The 14578-nt window shown below is 39.5% G+C and overlaps 1 protein-coding gene across 1 annotated transcript in view; it reads right to left on the minus strand.

Moving 5' to 3' along the window:
* Nucleotides 1-14578, minus strand: part of LOC134665191 (uncharacterized) — a 138238-nt gene that overhangs the window by 88806 nt on the left and 34854 nt on the right. Inside the window, exons 11-26 of the mRNA XM_063522058.1 lie at nucleotides 13199-14371; nucleotides 12882-13091; nucleotides 12504-12797; nucleotides 9430-12420; nucleotides 8665-9330; nucleotides 7873-8583; nucleotides 7574-7765; nucleotides 7286-7468; nucleotides 6936-7067; nucleotides 6131-6851; nucleotides 5196-5371; nucleotides 4037-4948; nucleotides 3693-3830; nucleotides 1799-2572; nucleotides 793-936; nucleotides 504-575 (exon numbers count right to left, since the gene is read on the minus strand). Coding sequence (XP_063378128.1) covers nucleotides 504-575; nucleotides 793-936; nucleotides 1799-2572; nucleotides 3693-3830; nucleotides 4037-4948; nucleotides 5196-5371; nucleotides 6131-6851; nucleotides 6936-7067; nucleotides 7286-7468; nucleotides 7574-7765; nucleotides 7873-8583; nucleotides 8665-9330; nucleotides 9430-12420; nucleotides 12504-12797; nucleotides 12882-13091; nucleotides 13199-14371 — 9489 coding nt within the window. The remainder of the gene's footprint in view (nucleotides 1-503; nucleotides 576-792; nucleotides 937-1798; nucleotides 2573-3692; nucleotides 3831-4036; nucleotides 4949-5195; nucleotides 5372-6130; nucleotides 6852-6935; nucleotides 7068-7285; nucleotides 7469-7573; nucleotides 7766-7872; nucleotides 8584-8664; nucleotides 9331-9429; nucleotides 12421-12503; nucleotides 12798-12881; nucleotides 13092-13198; nucleotides 14372-14578) is intronic.

The following is a 14578-nucleotide window of genomic DNA, read 5'->3' on the forward strand; positions in this document are numbered from 1 at the left end:
AGGAACTCGCTTAATTTTAATTCATACACAAAATAGTCATAAAATATGTATCGTAATTAGTAATCAAGTCGCTTAAACAGGCATACGCTTAGGTCAATTATACATATCAGTAATTGATAGGAAAACTAATTATCAGATCCTATGAAAATATAACTACCCCAAAGTCACGAAATCCTCACTGGGTCTGCCGAGGTAATGTAGCCAGAACTTTGTGGCGTTTTATCGGACAAATGTAGGTACGTTGAAGTTATAGCAATTACCAGTTCATCTGGAGTTAGTTTTGCTATTCACATAGCTACTAAGAACAACCGTAGACCTGCTAGCAGTATAGGAGTCCACGATACGTCAATTGTTTCTAATGGCATGTACATAATATGGATGAATAGATGGTAGTCTTAAATTTTAATTTAGTTAAAGCTTTAAGGCACATTATAATGATGTTTTTTTGTTTAAAAATGTTCAGTTATTTATATTACACCTTGGTATATTTAGTAGGTACTTACTTTCCATGCAGGCCCCTGAAAAGGGGTCGCAAGGTACTCCTGGACGACAGTGTGCACAATTTGTAACAGGCCCTAGCAAATAAAAAATAATAATTACTTATTGCCTGAAAAAGAATCTACAACATATATTATTACTACATATTAACACATTCAGTGCCAGCGCGTACTACGCGCTACGAGCGTAAACCCAAATATTGTAGTGCAAAATGCCTACGGACTGAGCGCCCGCCTGGCGGGTTGCTGGCAGTGAATGCATATGTAAAAATAATGAATATTGTGCATGAATTACCTCTAGAGCAGACGGGTTGATGGTTGGAAACGGCGCAGTGTTGACCAGAGGTGCAAGGACCGCCACGCTCGCATGGGTTGGCACAGCGCCCACCTGCACACGCCAGATTCGGCGCGCATTGTTCATCCGAAGTGCATTCTAACGCTGTACATACCGAAATGTTGATTAATTATCATTGTAACAAGCTTACATTTTCTGGGACAGTTGCTTATACTGACTGATTAATGAAATATAAGAAAAATCTAATAAAAATTATGAAAAATATGAATGCTTGCTTAAAAAAATCTGAATTGGAAAGTAGATTGTAGACTTATCAAATTTATCACAAAAATATAAGATTGTATGTAATTTGTAAAGTAGAACTCTTACAGGTATATTATTTTAGTGCACATTCTAAATACTTTATTATATTTAATAAAACTCACGGCAGTACAATGCGAGTATTCCCTGTTTTAATAGAATATATTAACGAATTATCAAAGTTTAATAACCAATGTTGTATCAGGTTATTCAAACCTTTCTGATTATAATAATTAAATATATCATATTAAAAACAGGGCTTTAAACAACAGCACTTTAAGTAAGCGGTAAAATTAAAATATTATTGCACACTCTGTCTCGTGGCAGCTTTAATGCATTATCATTTTGTAACCAAAGCTTCAGAAGCGTTAAAAGGTAGGTATATGCATGCACAACCATCACCAAAATGTTTAAGTGGAAGTTATTTTCAATATGATAAATGTATGTCTATGTATGTATATTTACACAAATATGTTTATCGTGCTTGAAAACTACCTGATACAGAAGAAGTTCAAACTGTGGAAAAAACAACAAGATACATGCTAGAAAAAGGAAAGAAATAGACAAAGAGCTCGCATGAAATCATAAAGTATAACTATCAACATTTCCTGCAATATGAAGAAAAAAAGATTATTAAGATTGGTACAAGATGCTAATAAACTAAGATTCACTAAATAGTATTTAAAATTGCAGCTCTATCAATTACCTTTAATGCAGCCATGATTTTGATCGTGTGTGAATCCTTTAGGACAGAACTTGCAAACTGGATGGTGGTCTTCTACTGAACATGGAGCACCACCGCAAGCGCCTTTACAAGGGTCTCTGCATTCGAAGTCTCTGCACGCCAAGTTTTGCGGACACCCATTGTCTCGTAAACATATTGATACTGCGGTGTGACAGTCTTCGATGCACACGCAGATAGCGTTGTGCTCAACAACTTCGCATTGTTTTCCCTTTGGACACATGGGTTCCTTTGACGCCAAGCAGGGATTCACACACTTGGAATTACGACATGCCGCATTAGAAGGACATTGTTCGTCCCGTGTACATTCTGCATCTTCCGGTGCGCAAGTTAATTCTCCTTTATCATTTAATGCAAATCCATTGCGGCAAACGCAAACGGGTTCGTGATTTCTAACTTCACACTTTTGGTTTCTACGACAGTTTTGGTAGTTCAGGCATGGATTTCGGCACTGGCCTGCATCAAAGTCGCATGCCAATCGATGCGGGCAAGACTTAGTTGGAGAACATGTGAATGTAGAGTTTGGCTCTGATGATGGTGTACAGGCTGGATCAGGCCGACAGGCCACCCGTGGCTGCCCTACGTAACACTGTGGGCACGAGCATTGCGGTCGGTGCGCCACCGACTCACACAGCGCATCCTCACCACACGCGCCGCGAACAGTGCAAGGGTCCACGCAATGCAAGCTCAGGCAGGCCTTGTCAAGTGGACACTCCTTATCGCTCGTACATTCGATACCTAGGAAGATGTGAAAGAAGGAAGCAAAGTCGAAAGAGCGGTACCTTCAGCCGCGAAGAGGAAACTTTCTCACGAGACAGTGCATGCTTTTTGAAACTGATAGTTTATGACGAGAGATATGTATATAACGGTATATTATAATACAAGCGATATGTACATGAAGCCGAACAAAATGTTACCGACTGTTTGATAATTCAAGCACGAACGGTGAGAATGCTTCCACTAAGACAACATGTTACAGTAATTACAGGTTGTATCATCCACCCATTTTAACCAAACTGTGTAGGTTTTCTACTTGGGTGTTAATCGTATCTTTAGTATAATAATCGAATATCTTCTTTACAATCGGGGTATCTAAAGATGTAATTATTATAAGAAAAGCAAGTATAAACAAGAATTGTTTCACACTGATTTGAACTTTCAATATTTTTACTCATTATTATTCACAACGACTTAATCGCGTGAAATTAAGTTTTAAATTTACGTCCGACGTTTCGAGGACGGCGTTGTCCCCGTGATCTCGGAGAAGACTAGCTAAAGTTGACATCAACATCTTTTAGGCGCTCGAGTTTATCGAACTACCCGCAATTGGTCTTGTTTATTAACTTGAACGTTTTGTGCACTAGACGTGTAGGTTGTTGATCCGGTGACATCCCTAGTGGTCAAAACGTTCAAGTTAATAAACCAATTGCGGGTAGTACGGGGACAACGCCGTCCTCGAAATGTCGGAGGTAAACTTAAAACTTAAGTTTAAGCGATTGTCCCGTCGTTGTGAATAATATAAATTGTTTTTATTATTTATTGCATGATTCCTCCACATCCTTTGACACCCAAATTTTAATGCATATATATTGCCCAAAAACCATTGTATTTACATACGTGGTGTGGGGTGATTCTCTAAATGATAGTATCTTTTAATTTGAATGCTAACATAAATCTACCCACATTTACCTGTTTAGCAGGCAATATTCAAAAATATCAATATTCTGATTTGCCGTATCTCTCAAGTGAAATACAATAGCATACACACTTTTGCATTATGTTTTAGATGACGAATATCTTTGTCGTGCATTTATACAAGTGATCTTAAGTCGTATTTTGTCAATATGTATTTACTCACTAGTGTGGCATTCAATATCTGCTTGTCCTTCCGTGCCAGGAATACAATGGCAAACAAACTCTGCTCCTTCTCTCAAACATTCTCCGTTGATTCCGCAACCAGTTGTTCGACAATCAACCACACTACGCTCTTGAGAACCTGTAAAAGTATTTTAAAGTCTTAAAATGTTGTTAGTTTTCCAATTATGATGGTTGTTTCATACGTCGACCAGTAAAAATTTAGCGCAATGTCATTAATCTGAATTCAATCAAATAATGTACTTATTAAAAGCTTTGACATCAATGAGTCTCATCACTCTAATCACATAAATTCACTCAATGATTGATTTGCGCCGAGTTACTTACATTCTATATTTGGGTCACCGTTAGGGTAGTTGCGTGGGCAGTAACATTGGGTTTCCTTATTATGCCCAATACGACACTGCGCATTCGTCCCACACGCTTTGTATGCGCAGGGTTCCATAGCACCACAGAAGCACTGTTTTTGTGGGTCACCAGCGCAGTTAGGTGGGCATGTACACTCGTAACTACCATCGTCGAAATCCCGGCAACGCGCATTTATTCCGCAAGGATTCCGCAAGCAGCTGCCAGCTGCTGGCTTAGAACATTCTAATTTAGGGTTCCCTAAATAATTTGGCGGACAAGAACACTGTGGTGATCTGTTCATTGCACGACAGATAGCATTGATTCCGCATGCGCCTACGCAAACATTTTTACATTTTCCTTCTTCCACGCACACTTCATCGGCACCACATTCTTCGTCGTGCTGACACTCGTAAGCATTACACTCGCTTAATGGATCACCTGAAAATCCGCTAGGGCAATTACACACGGCTCGATGGTGGGTCGGCAAACAAACTGCATTTTTCCCACATGATTTTTCTTGGCAAGCCGGCTGACAAAGTTTTGCGAAGCACAACATGTCATCTCCGCAATCTCTGTCATTGTTGCACCCAGGAATGCATGCACCTTTAACGCATATCTGTCGTTGAGGACATTTGTTTTTCGATGAGCATAATGTTCGACAACCGCCGTCAACACATTTTTCTCCACATGAACAATCCAAATTATCATCGCATAGGGATATACAATATCCACTGTCATCACATGGACAATATCCATCACACTGCAATTGTTTTCTTTTACATTCCACTAAAGGATTACCGGTGAAATTTCTGGAGCAACTACATTGTGCTCTATGATTTAAAACATTGCACTCTGAACAAATGCCGCATAAACCGCTTTCCTTGCATGGATCTAAAACAGTATTAGAATATGATACCAGTTAAATGTGGCATAGTCGGTGCTTTAATTTAACTTAAGTATCCACTCTTCTATACGGCTAGTATGGCGTCGTGGCCGTCGTGGGTACTTAAGTTGGGGCACTTCAGTCCCACAATAAAAAAAGGAAAAATAAATATGTATATGATGTTTTGATTTATCAACAGTATGATAGTAGTTTATGTAACTGAATATTTACTACATATTTACGAATGTACCATACCTTTACATTGGCCGTTGAAACAGGCTTGAGATTCATCACAAGCGTTGTCATCTCTGCAGCCTTGTTTACAAATTCTGTTCTCACAAATTTGCCCATCGCTACACGCTTCGTCACTATTGCATACAACTCGGCATATTCCCCGAATGCACTTTTCGTTAGATAAACATATGACGTCACTGAAAATTGTTGGTGTTATATTAATAATACATAAACAATTTTGATATTCTAGACTAGGCAAAAAAAATCAAAATCGCTCTCCTTGATGCGACTGGCAAATCATATTACTTTTTGGCAACCGGGTTTTTTAACCTAATTAGACCCCGCTGAATCCGAATTTACCGGTTGCTTGATCGAAATCTTGACCGGAAGTGAGATATTAGACATTAAAGGTCACTTTTTTTCGTTTTTTGTAAATAATTCTTAAACGGTGGCGCATAGCAAAAAATGTTCTATTACATAAATAATCTGCATAAAATTGCCTACAAGAAAGATTCAGTACAATTTTTCGCTAGGATCAATATTCAAAGAGATTTTAAAGTGGGAAATTTAATTATAATCACTTCTAAGGTCCAGTTTTTTAGGTTTTCGTAAATAATTCATAAACGGTGGCCAATATCAAAAAATGTTGTTAGACGTTAATAATCTACACAAAATTTTGAATAATAAAGATTCAGTACACTTTTCGCAGGGATCAATATTTAAAAAGATAATAAAGAGGGAAAGTTAATTATAATTAATTAAAATTAATAAACCGGCAAATTCGGATTCAGCGGGGTCTAATTAGGTTAAAAAACCCGTTTGCAAAAAGTAATATGCTTTGCCAGTCGAAATCGATTTTATGAAAAATAAGACCAGTCTATTCATTTTATAAGCTAATGATGAAAACGACTACTACTAATACTGTTTAACAATGTCTCAATGTGTACAATTCTCACCTTCTACAAGATGGATGACAAGTGTCGCCGTAACAGCTAAATCCATCTGCACAATTCTTATTTCGATCACAAGGGGTCATTTCTCTCCTACAAACAGTTCTTGGGTCTCCAACTAATGCTGGTGGACAACTACAAACAGGGCGATGATCTTTAGTTGTGCATAAAGCGTTAGAGCCGCATGTAGCTGGTTCAGTGCAAGGATCACTACATTGTCCTGATATGCACGCAAGATTGTTTGCGCAGTGCGAATCTGTTTTACACCCTGTTACGCATAAGCGGCTATCACATACTTCGTCGTCAGAGCATTGCTCGTCGGAAGTACACGCGTAACGGCACACCCCGGCGTCACACCGTTCGCCCTGAAGGCACTCAGCGCCGTCAAGCGTACAAGCCGGCCGGCAACGGTCGTCCTCGCACCTCCAACCAGCAGAACAATCTGTATGCATGCGGCACTGTAATGTGGGCGTTCGCACGCATCCTATATTGGGTGTCGGGTTTGGTATAAGACCATCTGGACACGAACAGAGTGCTTTCCTGTCCACTGCTGAGCAAAGTGCATTGGGTCCGCAAGGATTTATGTTACTGGCACATGGGTTTCCACAAAAATTGTTTTTGCAAAATTCATCAGGACCACAATCTTCGTCATGCCTGCATCCGTATTGACAAGTATTTCCTAAGCATATGTGTCCTAAGAAGCAGTCATTATCTACTCTACATGTCACTGAAAAAAAAGGTATTATTCATTAGTGAACGGGTCCTAGAAGTGCCTAGACGCAATAAAAAAAATACAAATGTATGCACTTACATAAACAAGCTCCTTTAGAACACCGTTCATTAAGTGCACATTCTTCATCCACTTTACATCGGGGAACGCACATTGAATCATGACACATGTGGCCATTTTCACATTCTCCAGCGCCACCACATAAACGAGGAACTGAAATAATATATTAGATGATCTATAAATTTAACATTTATGTATTTCTGATTAAGTTTATGTATACAGGGATACTAAACTAATAATTTTGCTGACTGTACACGGTATATGTTATGTATAAAAAAGCCCCCATGTGTGACAGAGAGACAAATACTGAACCCTACTCTTAACATGGTCCGATATGTTCTTGGCTGTTTTTTTTTTATTATAAAACTCACTTCGAACACATTCTACATCTTGATTTCCCGTAAATGCATGTGGACAGCTACATTGCACCACGTGATTTTCAGACCGACAGATAGCATTCAAACCGCAGCTTTTTTCCACCTGACATGGATCCAAACATTGTCCAGTAATGCATTTCTCTGATGAACCACATTCTTCATCCAAAAGACAGAGAGCTGCAAACAAATATTTCAAATTAGCGTATAATAATATTTCTATATTGGTATACATAAGGTATACATATATGTATTTTACTAGATTTGACTCAAAATTGTGTTTACCTTTACAAATTCCTTTATGGCAGTATTTGTCATTAGGACAGTCTGTTTTCCCAGTGCATGCAATTTCACGAGGGCTACATCCATTTGGAGAGTTAGAATTTCCTGCATAGCCTGTTTTACATTTACATTGTCCCATATGTCGAACGGCAACACATTCTGCATTTTTACCGCATATTATGTTTTCACATGCATCTAAAAAATAAATGAACATCATAAGTACGCACCTTTATAGTGCATCTTTAAGTCTGAAAATCAAAATTTACATTTGTTCATTCGATCACATTATACCTGACACTTACCTGTACATTTGCTTATAGCACCAGTAACAGTACAGCGAGCGGCAGCTGGACAGTCTCTATTATATCGGCATTGTTGTGCTTTACGACATCCTTCCTCGTAAGCATTGCCTACTGTTCCGGTAGGACATGTGCATAGCGCACTGTTTCGTGTGTTCTTACATTCAGCTCCACTCCCACAAGTATTAGATTCGCACCAATTAATTTCCACGCAACCTCTGTGAGGATCGCCAGTATACCCGGGTTGGCAATAACATACACCTTTATGATTTTCAGATGAACAAACTGAATTGTCTCCGCAGTCGTTACTCATAAGACATGCTATTTTGCACATATTCTTATCACACAATTTGTCATCCGTGCAGTCATTATCAACATCACATTGTTTTCTTTTACAACTTTGTCGTGGATCTCCATAATACCCAGCTTTGCATGAGCAAACAGGCTTATGAACTTGACCTAAACAGTTAGCTTGCCGTCCACATGGATGTCCGTCACATACTTTGACACATTGCGGAATTCCATTTCTGCTTACAGAACATTTTTCTTCTTCAGCACAATCATCGTCGGCCATGCACTGAACTTCCTTAGTGCAAACTCTATTTAAGCAAAATTGAAAATCTGGGCAGGTATTATTAGAGTTGCAGGTTAATCGACATGTTCCTTGAATACAAACTTGATCACTTAAACATTCCCTTGAGCTTTTACACAAACCTACAACAAATAAAACGGGTAAGCAAATAGGATACGTCGAGTAAAACAAAAATAAATGTTTTAGTCCCACAGTTTACGTACCGACACACAAATTATCGACACATTTAGTGCCAGAAGAACATCTGCTGTCATCAGTGCAGTACTGTATTGGGACGCACCCAAGCACTGGGTCCCCAGTATAGCCAGGTGAACACGAACAATGTCCGATATGGCTTCTGGAAAGACAGTCAGCATTTCTGCCGCAAGCTCGTGGAATACTACAAGAGTTTACACATTTATAGTTGACGCATGCTTCTTCTGACGAACAATCGGTATCTTTTGTACATTCGAATTTAGTGCATTTCTTGTAAGGATCCCCTTGGCTATTTGGCAGGCACTCACAAATAGCATTATGTGATTCCACGATACACTGCGCATTTTCACCGCATGACGATTTTTGACAGGGGTTGATGCATCGATTGTTAATACACGTAGTTTTTTCCGAGCAGTCATTATTTGAAAAACAATCGCCGGGTAGTTTGCAAATGCCTTTACTTGTGTCTAATATTGTTCCATTAATACATTTACATGCATAAGATCCATGTGAATTTTCGCAATCTGAATATGCGGGGCAAGGATTGTTCACGCATTCGTTAATATCCTCACAGGCATTGTAATTCAAATTAAAGCCTATTGGGCAAGTGCACGTTGATTTATGATTTATAATTTTACACGTACCCCCTTGACAAGCAGAATCATCGCATTTATCTGAAAGCAATGTACAAATTATAACATAATTATATAATTAATTACGTAATTTTTAAATAATCATATCATTAACCTATGGAAATAATAATAAAAACTTACCGGAACATTTGTTACTTCTACTATTGCAATATTTATCACTGGAACAATCTGAACTATCGACACATTCCACTTTAAAACATCCAATATTTTTGTCTAGTGGATTGCCAAGATATCCTTTTTTGCAAGAGCATGCAACTCTATGGTTTAGAACTGAACACATTGCATTCAACCCGCATGCTTTAGTCTGACAAGGATTCTGGCATTTTCCTCGTATACAAGCAAGTGAGCTGTCACATTGTTCATCTCGTCTACACTGGTTTGGTAGTATACATCCAGTTTTATAAGGATCACCGATTGCTCCAGTTGGGCAAATACATTTGAAAGACCCTATTGTATCTTCACACTGAGCTGATGGATGGCATGGAGTGTCTAAACATTCATTGATATTAATGCATTCGTCAATATTTAATTTAAAACCAGGTAAGCATTGGCATGTTGTTGATTTACATCGTTGGTTACTAAGGCAATCTGCATCTGATTTGCAGCCAGGTATACATAAGCCTGAACTGCAATGTTCTCCATGCAAACAGTTGCCACTGGAGTGGCAGATTTTGTGACATTTATTATCGCTGCATTTCTCACCAATCGCGCACCCAGAGTTATCTTGACAAGGCACTTGGCACAAAAATCCAATACACATATGATCTGGTGGACATTCGGATGTTCTACTGCACGCACTTGGTATCCGTACGCAGCCTTGTTGAGGAGAAGGCGTTCCTTCAAATCCGAGTGGGCATTCACATTTTGTACTGTGATTAATTCTTGAACAAATAGCATTCGGACCACACACTCGTGTTGCAAGACATGGATTAACACATTTGTTGTTTATGCAAGATTCTTCGCTGGCACAGTCGTCATTAATTCTGCAGCCAACTAAACATTGTCCGCCTACGCATGCTTGTCCAATGCCACATTGAGAATGCTTCGCACATTGTGTCATGCAAAAATTCTTTATGCATATATCTCCTTTATCGCATTGGCTGGAGTTTTTACAAGCAGTTAAACACTGTCCATTATAACACACATCCCCGTCGCAATGAGCATCATTATCACATGTTAGCAACTTTTTCTTGCAAGCATTACCGCCTTGAATGCTTTCATAACCTTCGGGACACAAACAAATAGCTTTTCTATCTACAATTTTACATAGAGAGTTTATACCACATGCTCCGTCACATGGATTTACACATCGTCCTGTGACGCAGGTTGCTTCTATAGGACAGTCATCATCACCATTAGGACAATCGTCCTGAACTCTACATACTCCTGTTTTGTCACTTGTCAATCCAACAGGACATTTACATGTGTACGACGTAAGATGTGGCTCGCAGATGGCAGTTGGATGACAAGGGTTTGGATTGCAGACCTCTATCTTTCTACAATTAACCTCTGGTAGTGGATCCGCTTTATAACCACTTGGACATTGACAACTTATTTTATGATTTTCTGCTATACATACAGCATTATCACCACAAGAATCCTCGGCACATGCATTCATACAAGTATGTGTCATACGGTTACACAATTCGTGGGCTAAGCAATCCGTATTATATATACATGGGACTGATTGGCATCCTTTTTCTAGATCATCAGGATTGCCGGTAAAGGGCCCAGATGGACACTGGCATTTTGCAACATGGTTATTGGTAACGCAGATAGCATTCGGACCGCAAATTTTTTGTTGACAAGCTGATGTACATTTTTTAATAGAACCAACATATTTACAAATCTCATTTTCTCGACATTGTGCATCATCGACGCATTGGTTTTTATTGATAGGTAAACATCCATCACGATCATTTGGATTTCCTATAAAGCCCGATAAACACTCGCATTGACTTTTATGGCGTCTAGTTATACATTTTGAATTCTGAGGGCAACTAAATGCCAAACAGTTGTCAAAACATTTCCTTACACCGAGTACATCTTTTTGGCATGACTTGTTGTCGTCGCAGTCATCATCTTTTTCACAACTTGGAGTAGATGGTTGCTCACAAATAGAAGTTACAGGATTCCAACGGAAATTATCTTTGCAATCACAGCGTGCACTATTGTCTATCACTCTACACACTTCGTTAGCGCTGCAAGCTATAGTTGAACATAAATCTATACACCTATTCGTAGACCCATCCACCGGAATGCAAAGTTGCGGCTCTGTGCAGTCGCTGTGTCCATTGCATTCAATTACATTTGGTTCGCCATGCTCTAAATAGCAACCAGATTTAACGTCATTTGCTTTGCCCACGTACCCTTCAGCACATAAACAATGAGCTTGATGATTGGAGCTAACACATAATGAATTAGGTCCACATTGCAACTTACTGCAAGAATCAACGCATTTTCTTAAATTTTTTGCTACCTGAAAGCATATTTCAGTGTCTTTGCAATCACCATCTGTCATACACTTATTATCGGGAACACACCCATGTTGCAAGTTGTTGGGATTTCCTGTATATCCGGGTAGACAATGGCAAATGCCTTCTTCACATATTGATTTCGGGCCACATGACATTTTGCGACAAGCATCGACACATCTGGATCTTTCACATATGTATCCATCTGGGCATGTAGCATTATGAGTACAAGTGCAACTGTTGCCTTCGGTACACTTAGAAATGGATACATGCGAACAAAGTTCGTACGGATTACCCACATAGTGACTTTTGCAAATACAACTGAAACTTCCTGGGGTATTGATGCAAATTGCATTCTCAGCACATGGTTTAGAGCTACATTCATCTATATCAATGCATTGTAGATTTGGATTTCCAATATAACCTGGTGGACAGAGGCACTCGACATGTGATCGTGTTTGTTGACAAACAGCGTTCCGACCGCAAGATGCTTTAGCACAAGTTATTTGTCTCCGAGGGAGGCATTTTATATACGGATTCCCAGTATAACCTTTGTTACATTTACAAGCGTTTGAAAGCCCGTAAACGCAATGTGCATTATTCCCACATCCTGGTTCGCACGTTGGTGGTGAAATAGCTAAAATATAAAATATTATTTATTGAAGGTGAAATGGATACGAACATATTATGAAAGTTGAATTTAAGAGTGAGTATACTTACGTGGCATGCATAGCAAATCAGGGTTTCCGACAAAGAAATCATTACAAACGCATTTTCCACTTTGTTCATTGCACGAGGCGCCTACTCCGCATACTACGCCTTCACAGCGCTGGCGACATCGCCCCGCCACGCAAGACATGGGCTCCTCACACGGCGCGCCCGGCCCGCACACGTCTCTTCTGCAAGAGCCCCCCGGAAATGGATTTCCTACCATGCCCTCAGGGCACACGCATGTTGGCCCTGACTTTGATATAATACATTGTGCACGAGAAGCGCATGAGAATGAGTCGCACCCTGGAAATTGATTTTCATGATTATTAACATGTTAGTTTATGTATAGGTTATCCATTTTCTGTTATTATTAAAGTTAATATTCACCGGATATGCACTTTCCACCTTCAGGTTTAGTGTATCCAGGATTGCAGCGACACCATGCTGCGTGATTATCGACTTCACAAAAGGCATTAGGCCCACAAGAAACACTGCCGCAAGGTGATAGGCAAGTGCGGTTCAAGCATGATAGCGTGTTTGGACATTCATTGTCTGAGCTGCAAAGTTGTTTCTGTGTCGGCTCTTCCTCGACGCTACCTACAACCAGAATGAAAAACAATTTCAAAATTAATTATTGCTAGAAAATGATTACCAATACAATAATTATTTGACCAATATTACTATATGTAATTATTTATACTCACATCCGGTTTTATAAGGATCTCCAATCATATTTTGAGGGCATTCACATTGAAAACCACCCTTTTTGTCGTGACATATCGCACCATACGCACAGGGAGCGCTATGACATTCATTTCTGTTAGTGCAACCTGTATATGGATCTCCCTCGAATCCCGCCATACACATACATCTAGGTGGGTCACTGGGCGTACACTTTGCATTAATTCCACAAGTAAACCTCTCGCATGGACTTTTGCACTTTTGACCGTCAGTTACGTCTAGATAAAATGGCGGTGGGCAAACACATTTTCCAGGTTCGATACATTTTTCATTAGAAAAGCAATCAGAATCGCTAATACAACGTTTTTGATTTATGCTACAATGCCCAGTAGTGATGTCTTGACCATAACCTGGTGGACATTTACAAATAAAAGAACCCACTGTATTCATACATTCCGCGCCGATTCCGCACACAGGCTGACCAGCAGTGCATTCGTTTATATCTTCGCATGAACCATCGAGACTTTGAGAAAATCCGGCAGGACAAGCACAGTAACTTACTCCGTCTGAAATAACTATGCAGTCGGCACCCTTCCCGCATTTTTTATCCTTTGAGCACCCTGATAGAACGCAATTACCATTTACAACTTTGTATGGTGGTTGGCATTGGCAATTAATATCATTGCACATTTCACATAGGTTATAAGGGTTGCCACTATATTCTGAGGGGCATTTGCACTCGTAACTTCCCGGCAGGTTTTTACAGATTGCATTTAGACCACACGGGGAGTGTCCATGTTGAGTGCATTCGTTGATATCTTCACACAAACCCGTTTCTTTACTACGAATGTACCCTTGAGAGCAAATGCAAACATTTTCTGCGTCGTGTGATATACATTGTTCGCCGAGAGGGCAAGGATTAGTGTCACTGCATTCACTTGGCATTTTGCCTGGCACGCATCCATCAATATAAGGGTCCCCATGGAAACTGCCAGGACATTCGCATTGGAAGTTTCCAGGTAAATTTTTACACACAGCTCCAGTGCCACAAGGATTAGAAAGACACTCATTTATATCTTGACAACCTCCGAGAGATGACGGGTTTCCAGTGAAACCACTTCGGCACGTGCACTGAGCCGTTTGGTCTGTCAATAGGCATTCGGAGTTGCTACCACAATGTAAAGTCTCGCAAGGATCTACAACAGACGAATAAATTGTAAATTATAATTCAAATGTCGTGTTTATTATAGGTATGTATTTATGGTTTACAGTCAAAAACAAAATGTAACGTTAAGTAAATGGTTTTATTACTAAGTTGTATTTGTTTGATAGAGTTAGATCAAGACATGTCTGCAACGATTTTAATAGCACACGTTCAAGAGTTATTTTAAACATCAAACTTC

This window comes from Cydia fagiglandana, chromosome 6 (genome assembly GCF_963556715.1).
Source record: "Cydia fagiglandana chromosome 6, ilCydFagi1.1, whole genome shotgun sequence".
NCBI lineage: Eukaryota > Metazoa > Arthropoda > Insecta > Lepidoptera > Tortricidae > Cydia > Cydia fagiglandana.